Source organism: Hemicordylus capensis, chromosome 7, assembly GCF_027244095.1.
Source record: "Hemicordylus capensis ecotype Gifberg chromosome 7, rHemCap1.1.pri, whole genome shotgun sequence".
NCBI lineage: Eukaryota > Metazoa > Chordata > Lepidosauria > Squamata > Cordylidae > Hemicordylus > Hemicordylus capensis.
In genome coordinates this window covers 14,181,838-14,195,989 of record NC_069663.1, presented here as the reverse complement: position 1 = coordinate 14,195,989, position 14,152 = coordinate 14,181,838, and the positions used below count along the sequence as shown (strand labels likewise).

The 14,152-nt window shown below is 46.1% G+C and overlaps 1 protein-coding gene and 1 non-coding gene across 5 annotated transcripts; one reads left to right on the top strand and one right to left on the bottom strand.

Moving 5' to 3' along the window:
- Positions 1 to 220: 220 nt before the first annotated feature.
- On the bottom strand, positions 221 to 12,127 carry TAF12 (TATA-box binding protein associated factor 12). 4 transcript variants are annotated; one of them, XM_053268150.1, is made up of 7 exons: positions 11,527 to 11,628; positions 10,043 to 10,134; positions 5,361 to 5,612; positions 3,890 to 3,967; positions 3,320 to 3,434; positions 1,819 to 1,907; positions 221 to 509 (listed from the first exon to the last, which is right to left on the bottom strand). In XM_053268150.1, exons 2-7 carry the CDS (start codon positions 10,109 to 10,111, stop codon positions 474 to 476), a joined length of 639 nt encoding a protein of 212 aa, XP_053124125.1. In that variant the 5' UTR covers positions 10,112 to 10,134; positions 11,527 to 11,628; the 3' UTR covers positions 221 to 473. The 4 variants fall into 4 exon arrangements, with proteins under 4 accessions (XP_053124125.1, XP_053124128.1, XP_053124127.1 ...); XM_053268153.1 differs by lacking the exons at positions 10,043 to 10,134; positions 11,527 to 11,628 and adding an exon at positions 11,969 to 12,127; XM_053268152.1 differs by lacking the exon at positions 10,043 to 10,134 and having other exon boundaries at positions 11,582 to 11,716.
- An 814-nt stretch (positions 12,128 to 12,941) lies between these two features.
- Positions 12,942 to 13,083, top strand: LOC128333430 (U11 spliceosomal RNA). The gene has a single exon (XR_008310945.1). It is a non-coding gene; the product is annotated as a U11 spliceosomal RNA (small nuclear RNA).
- Positions 13,084 to 14,152: the final 1,069 nt, after the last annotated feature.

Below are 14,152 nucleotides of genomic sequence, written 5' to 3'. Positions count from 1 at the left end.
CTAGCCCAATGGCCTTTGTACCATGCTTTGGAACCTGTGCCCACTACCGTGATCCAGTTTCAGATCCATAATTTCTTTACCTATAAAACAAATCCAAGTAGCTATAAACACTGACATTACAAAGAATAGAGGGGAAATGAAGACATCTACAGCTGCTTCTAATACTGTTCCCCCAAATACCAAAATATTCTGTCCCTTGGACAACCACTGACACCATAAATCAGTTTGAAGGCAGAAAATAAAGTCTGTTTTTCAGGATACATTGTGTTCTTTAGGGAAAACAGTTGGAGGGGGCAGGGCCTAACGGTTTTTGGCAGATCTCCTCTTAAAGTCAGATATTGCTGCACTGTTGGGATATATCCTCTTCTGTAAAGCATTAAGAAAAACAATCCCGTCGATGGCACGAAGACACTGCAGCTTAGAGGCAGATTTTCCCAGTAGAGCCACCTTTCTCTCCCTGCCATTCCCAGACATTATTTCTTGGTTGTTTTGCGGATCAGTGCCATCCTCTGAGAGAAAGAGAGAGAATGAATGAATAAGGACATGCCAAAAATGTCATTTCTCAGCAAGTTAAGTTGGGGGATGTGGATTCAGGCAAGGAGAATCCGTGACATAAAGAAGTGGAAGGCAATCAGTTGCACCTTGCCACAATAGCAGAATCAGAATCCCCAGGCAGAGCTCGGCTTGAGTGAGAACTCAAAGCACAAGACTGGTGTCAATGCAGAGTCCCATAGGAATGAGAGATGTGAAGGCCTGGGGGGAAAAATGGCTCCCCCCCCCCCCGGAAAAAGAAGTGGGGGATGGTTTTATGGTCTCCCCACCGCCAGCCTTCACATCTCTAGCAGAAATACCAAGGATACCTCCACACCCTTACTCCTTTGAGTGTCTGTGCAAAAATTGATAGAATTGAGCTGTTGTTCTTAAAGTTCACTTTGATTTTATGGGTGATGGGATAGGAATACCTCATTAGAGTTGGTTGGTTTGTGATCTCCCCCTCTCCCACACATACCCCCTTCATTCCACAAATTACCCATGTCAAGAGAAGAACATAGGAAGCTGCCACATACTGAGTCAGACCATTGGTCTATCTACCTCAGTATTGTCTTCACAGACTGGCAGCGGCTTCTCCAAGGTTGCACGCAGGAATGTCCCTCAAGTCTATCTTGGAGATGCTGCCAGGGAGGGAACTTGGAAGTTTCTGCTCTTCCCTGAGAGGCTCCATCCCTTGAGGGGAATATCTTACAGTGCTCTCAATTCTAGTCTCCCATTCAGATGCAACCAGGGTGGACCCTGCTTAGCTAAGGGGACAAGTCATGCTTGCTACCACAAGACCAGCTCTCCTCTCCTCAATATATTGGAACAGCTTTCCCAAACACAAGTGGGCAGCCTGTGTTCTCACTAGGGGAAGCACAGACTACACACAAACACCACATGTCCAGCCCCAGTACAAGGGCCAATGAGCAGGATAGGATGGCAGAATATCAACTTGCTCAGATACAAGCAGTCTGCCATCAAGAGAACATGTGAATAACTACCTGTGTGTATACTGTACACTGATGGGTACAAGTGTTGAACATAATGCGTAAATAGAGCTATTATGTTCCAACATCCTAGTTGGAACGGCCTCAATGCAAACAGCTTCTTGCATAGAATACCTCTTGCAAAATACCCTTAAGGGATTCTCCAGCAGCCTCTTTTTCATATGGTGTTTCCCCCTGTTGCTCAATTGCTTAAATTACCCAGAACCATCTGTTCGAAGTTTCCTATTGCATCATCTTCTGAAGGTTAGCGTGCTGTTCTGTAGAAAGCGGCCCATACCTGTTTGTGAGCTTCTGTAGTGCAGGCTTTCTTATATGGCCTGATTTCTTCAGAGCCAAAACCTGGGATCCACATATTCCACTGGCGCTCTGAAACGAAGCATGGGGGTGGGGAAGGAGTGGGAGAGGGACGAGCTATAAAAGCAGGCAATAAACAGATAAGACAAGCATTCCTAGACTCTGCTGCCTAGGAAAAAGCTAGCCAAGGCACCTCCTGGTACCAGAGAGTTTAAGAACTGTATTGTGTGGAACTGGAAAATGTCACGCTTGGCAGGAATCAATTTACTGGATTTTAGTATTCTGCACTGGCAGAATCTCAGGGGCTCCATGTGAGATCAAAACTCTTATCTGACTCCCCACAAGTGGCTTCCGAGTGGTTGACACTATGGAGGGGAGGGCCGTTTATGCAGGTCCCCCCCAAATGTGCACAGTGACAGGTTTGCTCAGCTGGGTCTGGGGGTTTTGGCTGGGTGGAAAGAAGCCACCCAGTGTCAGGTCTTTTAAGCCTCATAGCAGCAGCATGGGATGAGGGCACAGAAGAGTAATTCCCATGGCACTGACTCACCAGACAGATGAGCAGGGACCAGCTCAAGCAATTGTTTAAATCTAAATTTAATGTGGGTTACCAACATTGACATGATTGTGTGAAGCCATGACAAGCCTGAGGTTCCTGCCTTGGCATGAGTTCACACAATCATGCAAACATTGGTAACCCACATCATCATCATCATCAACACACAATGGGTAGGCGGGGGAGACTGCAGAGACATGGAGAACACAGCCCCCTCCCCACAGTGTCTGTGGAGTGGTTTACTACTACTACTACTACTACTACTTATATACGGCTCTTCAACAAACTCCTCAAAGCGGTTTACATCGAAAAATAAAACATACATAAATAAGATGGCTCCCTGTCCCTAAAGGGCTCACAATCTAAGCTTACAGCTAGGGGTGTGCACAAAATGCTTTGGGCATGTCCCAGGGCTCGGCACCTTTAAAAGGAGACAGGCAGGCCATCCTACCTGCTCCTCCAGTCATCCTCGGCCACCCCCTGTGGCACCGTTGTGCTTGAAACGTAAAAGCAGCAGCCATGCTGCGGTCGTCTTTAAAATGCTGCGCTAATGGGATTATGCTCCCAGCAGCCCTGGTGTGGCATTGGCACATGTGCCGACGCCATTTGTGTGCCAATGCTGCGTGAAGACTGCTGGGAGCAGCACCCCATGAGCGCCGCACGTTAAAGACGACAGCAGGATGGCTGCTGCTTTTAAGTTAAGTTCCAAGCATGACAGCACCATGATGGGCAGTGGTGGGATCACCAGAGGAGCAGGCAGGACCTGCCTGCCTCCTTTTAAAGGTACCCCTTGTCAAAATGGATGGGCTGCAGGCGCCCGAATCGTTCTGGCGCCTCTCCAAAGAGGTGCTGAAATTATCCGGGCACATCCCGATTTACCGCAGCCTTCAGGAGGCAGCCACCGTTGGGGTCCTGGCAGAGGGACACTCACCAAGATGCAGCTGGACGTCTTTGACTTCCAAAGTGTTGGACTTGCGATGCCGCGCAAGCTGGCAGGCAGCTGTCACCACGCTTTCAATGAAGTCGTCGGCAATCTGCAGCAGCATCTGTCCAAAATAGTGAAAGGAAGAGATCAAACGTGTTCGTGCTGGATTTCAGCATGGGACCACATCTAGAAGCTTATTTTATTGATTTATGACATTTTAAAGCTGCCAAAACCAGGCGTCTCATGGCGGTTTACAAAAATCAAAAATAAAATCACCATCAAAACCAAGTAATAAAAAGCACATTTTGTACCAATTGCAGTTTCCAATATAAGTTCTAACTAACTTCTGCGTTCAACGTTAGATGCTGATGGACTATCCTCAGGAGCATCTCAGTGATTTTCCCACCAAGAAAAGGATACTCCTGGGGCATATTTCCAGCCACATTGTGCATCCCACGGGATCAAGACAAACCCATGGCACAGTTCAACCACTAAGGAGGAGCTTGAGGAAGAACCAAGAGGGGTGCAGCTACTCGGAATTGGGCACCCTTGCAGCCCAGTCTCCCAAAGGCCTACCTCTTCCACATCTTCATCCAGTTGCTCATTGGGATCCACCTCTCTGACAAGGTCCTGCAGTTTCTTCTTAGTCAGTATCTGAAGGGTCAAATATTAGCACAGAAGTCACAGATCTATTATTTTGGGGCTGGCTCCTCGATCCAAAGAAAACCCATCAAGGCCTGTTATACAAGAGGGTAATTTTTAGGTGTAATGAGAGCCAGCGTGGTGTAGTGGTTAGAGTGCTGGACTAGGACCGGGGAGACCTGAGTTCAAATCCCCATTCAGCCATAATACTAGCTGGGTGACTCTGGGCCAGTCACTTCTCTCTCAGCCTAACCTACTTCACAGGGTTGTTGTGAAAGAAAAACTCAAGTATGTAGTACACCGCTCTGGGTTCCTTGGAGGAAGAGTAGGATATAAATGTAAAAAAATAATATTCCATTAGGGTGAGAGCAATTTATCTAATCTATTTAAAATCTATTTAAAATCTATTTATTTATATCCCACCCCTCCAGTACAAAACTGCTCGGGGCGGCTCACATCAGTAACACAATAAAAGTAATATCTATATATATAATTATCTTAGATGTACTCATCACTAATCCCATGTGTGGCAGCTCTCATGAGAGTTTGGGAGCAAGCTTCCGGGAGGGGGAGAGGAAAGCAGCAAAGATAAGGCGAACGGGTGGCCAGGGAGAGAAAGCAGCCGGGGGGTGTTGGAGAAAAAGTGGTGCCCGGGGGAGGACAGGAAAGCGGCAGAGAAGATACGGCCAATTGGTGGGCAGGGAAAGAAAGCAGCCGGGGGTGGGTGGGTGGAGAAAAAGTGGTGCCTGGGGGAGGTAGAGAAGAAAGTGGTGCGTGGAGGCGGGGGAAAAGCAGCTGGGGGCCAAGAACGAGGGAGGGGAGGCGCAGATGTTCTGTGCCTGGGCTAGCTAGTACAATTTAACACGATAAAACAGAATGTAGAGCAAAAGCAATTTAAAATACCCCAATTAAAATGCCTCTCTAAAGTAAGTGTTTAAGATCTTTTTTCAAAAACCCTAAGGGGCGGGGGAGTACAGTGAAGCTCTTCTGGGGGGGCATCCCAGAGCCAAGGGGCCACAACTGAGAAGGCCCTGTCTCTTCTCCCTGCCAACCCAATCTCAGTCAGTGGCGGGGCCATGAGCATGGCTTGAGATGATGAGTAAATGACCTGGGCAGATTCATATGGATGAAGTGGTCTTACAGATACTCCAGCTCCAAGCCATGTAGAGCTAAATCAATATGACCCCATAGGAGGCAGGAATTCATTAGCAAGTATATATTGTGCATTTGGTGCTATACAAAGATGAAACATCTCTAAACCAAAGACTTGGCCTTTATTCATTTTGGTTGCAAGACAGAAAAAAGGTAAGTTTGGGCATTGGACACATGCCAAAATAATGACCCAATTTTATTTTTCAGCCCTGCCACCCCCTGGCAGCTTTCCCAGTCTCTCCAATGAAATTACCTGATTGCTTTCAGGACTGAGGCGCCCTCCGCTGCTAGGGGTCCCTGGCATCTTTGCCACAGTGGTGTTGTTTGCCATGGAGCTATGAGGAGGAGTACTAGCTGGTTCTGGCTTGATCGAGGAGAAGCTGGATAAGTTGATCAAAGTAGATGGGCCAAACTGGTTCATAATCTGCTGGGCTTTAGCCTTCAGATCATACAGCTTGTCAAGGTCTTGCTTCTTTTTGGGATTATGTGGGCCCAAACCAATCAGCTGGAGGGAGGAGAAAACCCCAGTGTTAAACTTCCAAGGAAAGGCATAGGCATAAGAAAGTGGAGGAGGTGGTTTAAAAATTAAACACCACCATGAGCAGGACCCCAGATGTTCAAAGCCTGATGAAGTTTTTTTTTAAATGTGCATTTGAAGAACTTTCAGCAACTGTTAGAAAAGAATCTCACCACATTATACTTCTGCCACTTCATGGGGGGAAAGCTTTGACAAGTCTGCTTTCTGAATTCCTTGTGCTGCAAGCCAAAAATCAGAGCACAGTTTGAAATGTGAGCACTGCTCCTGTCATGAGCACCTTTGTGGGTCTCAGAAGCAGATTCTCATCCAGACTTGGTACCCAAGAAAAAGAACTCCCTATGTTTGACCTACTCCAAAAGCAACTGAGAAGTCCTAGGTGACCACTGGTAAAATAGTTATCAGCTTACCTTTGTGATGTCTGGATTACTTTTGATTATTAAAAAAAGTGCTTTCCTGTTTTTAGTTTGAGAAGGGAGCTAAAATGAATGCTTCTCAGGAAACAGCCAGCTAAATATGAGCATCACTATTCTAATTTAGAAGGCTGTCACTTTGTTTCTAACTTGACCACTAACTATCCTAGAGTTTTGACATTTCCCCACAGAAAATAGATCAAGGGTGGTCCTTGTCATGCAAACCATTTTCATTACAGGCTGCACCCCTGCTAACTGGACAAAGCAACACCTTTTAGTGGTGATTCTCTTATCTTTAGTGGTGGAGAGCAACTGGCCTTATCCAACCCCTGCACAACATCCCTCCAGTGGCTCTTGCTGGTATCTGCCTTATGTTTCTTTTTTAATTGTGAGTCCTCTGGGGACAGGGGACCCTCTTATTTATGTACTATTTATTTTTCTATGTAAACTGCTTTGAGAACTTTGTTTGAAGAGCAGTATATACATATTTGTAGTAGTACTCCTCAAGAAATGCTAACCATGCTTATGACATTCCACTTCAGTCCTGTGTTTGTGAACAGTATGGGCATCTGGTTTAGATCAGGATGTTCTCCCAATCGTATTAATGGATGTGATCCTCCCAGTTCATTTTGAGATAGTGGACTCACAGATGAACAGAAGACCATTTCAAAATCAGCACTGAGTTTATCCAGGGGCAAAACATTTAACACCATCTAAACCCTTTTGCTTATTTTATGAATATATCTTGACCCACAATTCCACAGAAGCAGAGAAATGGGCATTTGACCACTGGTCAGAAATTTTTTTGGTCAAATACTGTTTGAGCAGTAAAAAAGCAGTAATATCTTGATCAAAATGACCTTGGTACTTATCCTAATTACAAAAGCAACTGTCATTGTGAAGGAATATAGACTATAGAATTTCAAGGATTTTTCTTCAAAATTGTGCTTCTTCAGTTAAAAAATGTCCACATTTCATGTGGACAATCCAGATCACCCAGCAGAAGTGCTCTACCAAGTCAAACTACAGACAGTATTTTTAAAAGGTGAACAGATTTAAGGTCTCAGAAGTTATATTTTCTGCACCTCTGCACACAAGTAGTTAAGATATTGCACACAACAAAATTTTGTTACATATATTATATAACTCTGCAGATTTTCTTAACATTTTCTCCAAGACAAACCCCCATCAAGAACCAAAGCATGCTGAACATATTATCCCCAAAGCAAGAAGATGCATGGAAGGAAAGGTAGACTATTATTCATTACTTGTTTAAAACAAGACTGAAGTTATTTGTTAGTACCAAGCCACACAAGAACACTTAAAAGGCTTCAGTTTTGTCATTCAATTCCATCTCAAAATCATGCATTACTCTATTCAGCACAGCATGACAGGAAAACAACTTGCAGTCTCCGAGGAGAAAAATCCCTGCCCCAGAATTATCACTGCTTTTAAACAAAGCCAAATTCCTGTTTGTGTACAGTGACAGGTTTGGCATGAAAGACAACTTCATCGGGGACAGACCGTGCCAGGGCGAGGCAACTTAATGGGGTGCAGAAGGGGGAGAAAAGGAACTTCAGGGTTCCACTCCTTGTCCCATTGGTGGGTGAACTTCCACCACCAGTTGATTAAACACAGGGCATATATTAGCAACTGCTGCTTCATCCGTAAAGTGAGAGGGCCTCCAGTCTGCCTGGAGGTCATGCCACCTATACAGAAAGGGCCCGGGGCGGTGGGCAGGGGAAATGTTGATTACTCTGTATTGAGAAAAGGCATGCTTGACCACTTCCTCTTCAAATAGCTCATGGGTGCCAAGATGGTCTCAATTAATGCACGATATGATATAATCATGATACGGTATAAATGCCAACAATACTGACTATAATCAAGGTGGTTCTTCCAACATGTTAGCAATGGAAAAACCTTGGCTCTCTGTTCATGGTTTTCAGCTCTATTGCCCCTTCCTACTTATCCTAGGAACACAGGAAGCTGCTTTATACCCGAGTCAGACTATTGGTCCCCCACAGTGCTTGCTTTAACAAGGATTTCCAGATGTTGTTGACTACAACTCCCAGAATCCCCAAGCAAGAGCCATTGTAGCTGGGGATTCTGGGCGTTGAAGCCAAAAACATCCGGGAATCCCTGTTAGAGGGAACAGTGGTCCCCCTATCTCAATAGGGTCTACAATGGCTAGCAGTGGCTCTCCAAGGTTTCCCTACCTGGAGATTTTATTTATTTATTTTTGCATTTGATATTCTGCTCTTCCTCCAAGGAGCCCAGAGCGGTGTACTACATACTTGAGTTGCTCCTCACAACAACCCTGTGAAGCAGGTTAGTCTGAGAGAGAAGTGACTGGCCCAGAGTCACCCAGCAAGTCTCATGGCTGAATGGGGATTTGAACTTGGGTCACCCCGTTCCTAGTCCAGCACTCTAGCCACTACAGCACGCTGGCTAGGGAGTGAGCCTGGGACGTTCTGTATGCACGCAGGTGCTCTTTCATGGAGCCATGGCCTCATTCCTGGTGGGCCCAGAGATGTTTGGGGCAGCATACAAATATAATAAAATAAAAAACACAGATCAGGGAATATCTTATAGTGCTCACATGTAGTCACTCATCCCAATGCAAACCAGGGAAGACCCTGCTTAACAAAGGTCCAATTCATGTTCACAATAATACCAGCTCTCCTCTCTTCTGTCTATGTTCCTCATTGTTAGATCATTCCCTCCATTCTGCTGCTTTCAACCTTCTTGTCAAATCCTGTCTACTCTCTGATCTTACACAATCTATGAGCTTTCTCTTTTGGCACCTTACTCCTCAAATTCCCTTCTGCACTGCTACATCTATCCCCATCTGCTATGTTTTTTCCTTATGGAACATATTTCTAACTTCCTTCCCCACCTCTCAACCTAGCTCCCCATCGATTTTCAGTTTCCTTCATCCTCCCTCTATTACAATTCAAGACAGGCAGGCATGACACGACACAAGAGGAAAGCAAGCCCCAGGCAGCATCTAGTTGCTTGCTTTGTGTGCACCACCTACCTACCTGATTATTATTAATCATCGTAATAAATCCAGCCAAAGAATGCATTACATTCCTCTGGCTGAGTACCAGTCACCAAGGACTGAATATTCCCATGCATCTCTGTAGAACAGGGAGAGAAAGCGAGTGCTAGAAAGCTGAAAGACCCCCTAGTAACTGAGCAAAGAGGCACTTTGTAAAGTGGTGTCGCTTATTTCGCAGGGGGAGAGCAGCTGTTCTTACCCAACCCCAACACAGCTTCCTTCCAGCAGTTGTTGCTGTTGCCTTCCTTGTGTATCTTTTTTAGAGGATGAGCCCTTTTGGGACACAGAACCATCTTATTCATTATGTATTCTTCTATGCAAACCACTTTTGAGAACTTTTGTTGGATATTGTGTAGTAGTAAGATTGACACCTTCTGACAAAGGAGAGCAGACAAGCCAGTCAATGGGTAGCAATGCCTCTGAAGGCTAAGCCTGGAAAGACTCAGGTTTTGAGGGCTCAGCTGTGCCGCTTTGCTAAGCAGGGCCAACCATGGTTTGGATTTGGATGGCAGACTACATGTGAGCACTGTAAGCTATTCCCCTTAAGGGATGAGGCCATAGCTCAGCGGAAGAGCACCCGCTTTTCATGCGGAAGGTTCCAGGTTCAATCCCTGGCATTTCCAGGTAGAGCCGAGAGAGACTCCTGCCTGAAACCTTGGAGAGCCACTGCCAGACAACGTAGACAATACTGAACTAGATGGACCAGTGGTCTGACTCTGTAGGAGGCAGATCCCTATGGTTCCTACGACATCATGTTTGCTAACCTACTACTAAGGCCAGTTGGTCTTTAGCAAAGTGTTTACATTTCATTTACCATTATCACACTTAAACTGTGGCACACAACCAAAATGAGCAAGACAAGCCAGTCCAACTTCTCACCGCGACTCCAGCATGCCAGTCATGGCGAGTTCAAGCCAACTTACAGCTATCTGAGTATCTAGATCTTTAATTACATCAGAAACTGCTGTGGAACCAGTGAATGGTGAGGCCATTTTCCCCAAACAAACAAAAGCACCTGAAAATAAACAATCAGGGTTAACCTACAGACCTGTGCTTTCTGCACGCTGCAAATGCTTATTAATCCCCCCAAAGCATTTTGTATCATTGCCTCCATACAGAGAAGAGTAGAGGTTCCAATAAACAGCAAGCTATTGCAGCATGGGAGTGTCTTTTTTCTGGTTAAAATGGATCCAAATGCAAAGACATTACAAAATGATGTCATGACACAGGCTTGCCCTAAAACCACCTCTCAAAAAACTGTTCAAGGGCATCCTTACACAGTAGCATCCATCCACTTCTCATTTACACAAGGTCTCAGATGGTGTAGTTCCCCCCAATCTAAGCTGCTGCAACGGAACTATCTTAGTTCTAGGTGCCCATGGGCACCTAGTTTTCCAACTGTATGTGTGTTTTGTCAGTTGCTTTGCACCTTACACTCCAACTCTCTCTCATAAATCACTGTCCTTTCACTCTTTGAGAATACCTTGTTAAAATGCTGTTAGTGCAAATCGCTAGTATTGACACTCTTTAGGCTATTCAGCTCCCTCCCCAAGGTCTCTAGTAATATTATATCTGAGGAGGTGGACAGATGTTGTTTGAAATGTAGAGGCACAAATATTAACATGTCACTGGCCATACAGCCTACCAATATTGCATACTGGTGAGGTTCATCTCGACCTGTTGATAACCTCTGGTAGGAAATATATGCGGTCTTAGGATGAAGAGCAGTATAAAAATATAAATAATAAAATAACATCTTCGTGATTTTTCAAAATGTGCAGAACCTATTATTACAGAGTATACTCAAATAGAAAAGAGCCTTCCACAACATGCCCAGAATGGTTATAAATGTGCTCCTATTTTCACTTTCCTCCAGGGAAGCTTGTTTTAGAAGGCCTGTGAGGGGAGGCATCTGAATAAATCTAATGCTGCTACGGTTCTTGCACTTAAGAATTCCTTATTGATCTCCCCTTCCCGCCACCACATTACGGCTGCAATCCTAAACCCGTTTGGCCAGTGGGGCTTACTCCCCGCTGACCACGCACAGGATTCCGCTGCGAGAGAATTAAAACCACAGAAAGAAGGTCCATTAAGGAGACACTGAAGCCACAGCAGCCCCCCAGAGCAGATGTCCGTTCGGCCCCTCGGCCAGAACAGAACGGCGGGAGAGGAGCCACTAGACCAGGCAGGCAGGCAGCCCGCGAGATGCTGGAGGGACGGCTGGGAGGAGGCTTGCGGGCGGGAAGGAGCTCTTGGAGGCAGTCGCCAAGTCTCCGCGCCAAGGGGGCCACCCCGGACTCCTCCTCCGCCGCCGCCTCTCCAGGGACTCTCCCAGCCGGACTCTTCCCTCGCCACGAGCGCTGCTCCACCGCGTCGACCCGCCCCGCGGCCGGCCGAGCACACTCACCGGCACCCCGGCCGCCTATCTGGCCATGTCCCCGCGCTGCCGCCCTGCCCCTCACCGGGTCGTCTCAGCGGCACACCACTTCCGGGGTCACGACCCCAGGCACTGCGCCGGCGCCGAAGAAAACCCCGCCCGGCCCACGCGCCGCCCAATCCATCGCCCAACCAATCGGGACGCGCCTCGGCTTTTCGTAAGCTGGCTACTCAGCACGCGACCCTTCCGCCGCGCGGTCGAAAAAGGCTTTTGTTTCAACTTTCGAGCGCCCGCCCTTCAAGGCTTTACGCAACTATGGTGCCGGTGCGCTCTGCACGCCGCTGGTTTGGGCGTGGAAAGGGGCAATTCCGCAGCTAGCAGGAATTGTCTCTTTTGATACAGCAGATTCTTCTTAATAAGCATATATTTATTCGGAAAGTAAGTACCATTGGTTGTCGTAGAACCTACCTACCTGGTTGCTAAGCCAAGAATGCTTCGGGATTTCAACCGTACTTGGAGGAAGATAGTTGCTCCTTGCCCTTTTTCTTCTTTTTTTGGATTGCACTGCATAATACTCAGTTTGGTGGGGTTATAGCTTAACTGATCAATCGCGGGGCTAATAAGCAGTAACCTCCAGGGTTCTTTTTAAATAAGGAAACACTACACTTCCCCCAGGGTTTTTTGTAAGTTTTTTTTAAAGGCACAACAGAAATAGCAGTAATAAAGTAAATTATTCCCCCTCCCCACCCTTGATTGATTGATTGATTGATTAAGTGCCCTCAAGCCGGTGTAGACTCTTAGCGACCACATAGATTCTCTCCAGGATGATCTGTCTTCCACTTTGCCTTTAAGGTCTCTCAGTGGTGCATTCATTGCTGTCGTCATCGGGTCCATCCACCTTACTGCTGGTCGTCTTCTTCTCTTGGTAAGCTTGGCTTGCCAGCTGGTACTGAACTACCACTCCCATCACTCCAGCCACGATTTTATTTTGACTGGGTTGATGGGAGTTGTAGTTCAGTACCAGCTGGCGAGCCAAAGCCTGGCCCTGTATGCCTCTCTGCACTGAGAGCGGACCAGATCCAGATCCCTCCCCGAGCTAATTTCTGTGTTGCTTTTGCAGACGTTTCCTAATCCTTTCCCTTTTGTTGATTTCTGCCGGGCCCTCTTTTTCCTCCGGAGTCCGCTCCTCCTTCGAGGCTTTCACGCAGAGCGACGCTTTTACCCGGAATGCCACGCGATAATTTACATATTGGCTTAGGCTGGTATAGGCTTGGCTTTCCTTCTTTAAGCAAATTACGGATATAGAAAAATTAAAGCCAAAGCCTGGCCATTATGGGGTAGTATACATTTTTTTATAGGCTTGGCGGTGTCATGCTGGAAAAGCTCGCCATGACTTGCTTAGTCGTTGCACATAAGTGAGTAAAGCGTCCGCAAAACAGCTGTTTAAAAAGGGCTTCTGCTGTGAGTGGCACATGGAGAGGGGCGGCTGCGGCTTTGCCTCTTTCTGTGCGGAATCGCTATCAAGAGATTTCGGAAGCATAATTTTTGCTCCCGGGGTAGCTGGTAATCGCTTGTTCTAGCTCCCCAGAAGAACAAGTTAAAAAAAAAAGAGCAAAAGGTGCAGATGGTTTTTTCTCCATATTTCGATTTTTTAAATAAGAAAATAATTAGTTTCTATTGAAGTTGTAATTGTTGCTATGAAATAGTTGTGGTTATGAAGAAGCTGGTATTTCGTAGAGATGCAGAAGAGCTTGTTTGCAATTAATTCACTCAAGAGTTGGCATGCCTTTTGCTAATTAGGCCTTGGTTTGCATTTGGACGGATAACTGCCCTGTTAGCTAGGAAGCTGCTTTATATTGAGTCAGTCCCTTGGTCCATCTAGTTTAGTATTGTCTAGTGTTTCCCAACCTTTTTGGAGTCAAGGACTGCTAAATTCTTCGTGCAGAGTTTCAAGGACCGCTATATTCTTCATGCGCACTTTCCCAGACCAGCAGTTAGTAAAGAGGTTTTAAGTTTAAGTTTATCTATCTATCTATCTATCTATCTATCTATCTATCTATCTATTCTATACTGCCCAAAACTTGCATCTCTGGAATATTAGGGGTTCTCAACCTTGAGTCCCCAGATGTGGATGGACTCAAACACCCATAACCCCCAACCACAATGGCATTTGGCTATTATGGCTGGGGATTATGGGAGTTGAAGTCCACCCACATCTGGGGACCCAAGGTTGAGAACTCCTGAATCTAAAAGCCAGGGTGAACAAATATGTCTCCAGTATGTCTTCAGTATGTGCGGGGTGGGGATGCTTGTGATTACACAATGGAGAGGGGATGTTGGGCCATTAGAAAAATTCAAAAGCTACATGGGGCCAATGAAAACAGACAAGCAAGCTTCTGAATTCCCCAAAACTCTTCATCAGGCTGGCTGTCAAGCAAAGCAAAAAGGAGGTGAGGAGAGGAGAGCTGGGCAAGTTGTCAGTAGAGCCCAAAGTCTACAGTTTAACCCTCTCTTGATGGAGGTGGAGTTTTAGCAGGAGTTGTGTAGTCACAGGGCTGAATCCAGACGACATTAGTCAGGACCACCCACTGAAATTAATTTAGTCATCTCTCATTTGTGTCAATGCTGCTTGGTCATGATCACCTGGCTTGATCTG

What these genes read in the sequence shown, in the direction of transcription:
- TAF12 (XM_053268150.1), bottom strand. Translation starts at nt 10,111, where the DNA reads ATGGCCTCACCATTCACTGGTTCCACAGCAGTTTCTGATGTAATTAAA. An exon ending in AGACGTCCAGCTGCATCTTG is followed by an intron (nt 1,908 to 3,319) that starts GTGAGTGTCCCT and finishes GCTTCGTTTCAG; the next exon opens with AGCGCCAGTGGAATATGTGG. An exon ending in CTACAGAAGCTCACAAACAG is followed by an intron (nt 510 to 1,818) that starts GTATGGGCCGCT and finishes TCTTTCTCTCAG; the next exon opens with AGGATGGCACTGATCCGCAA.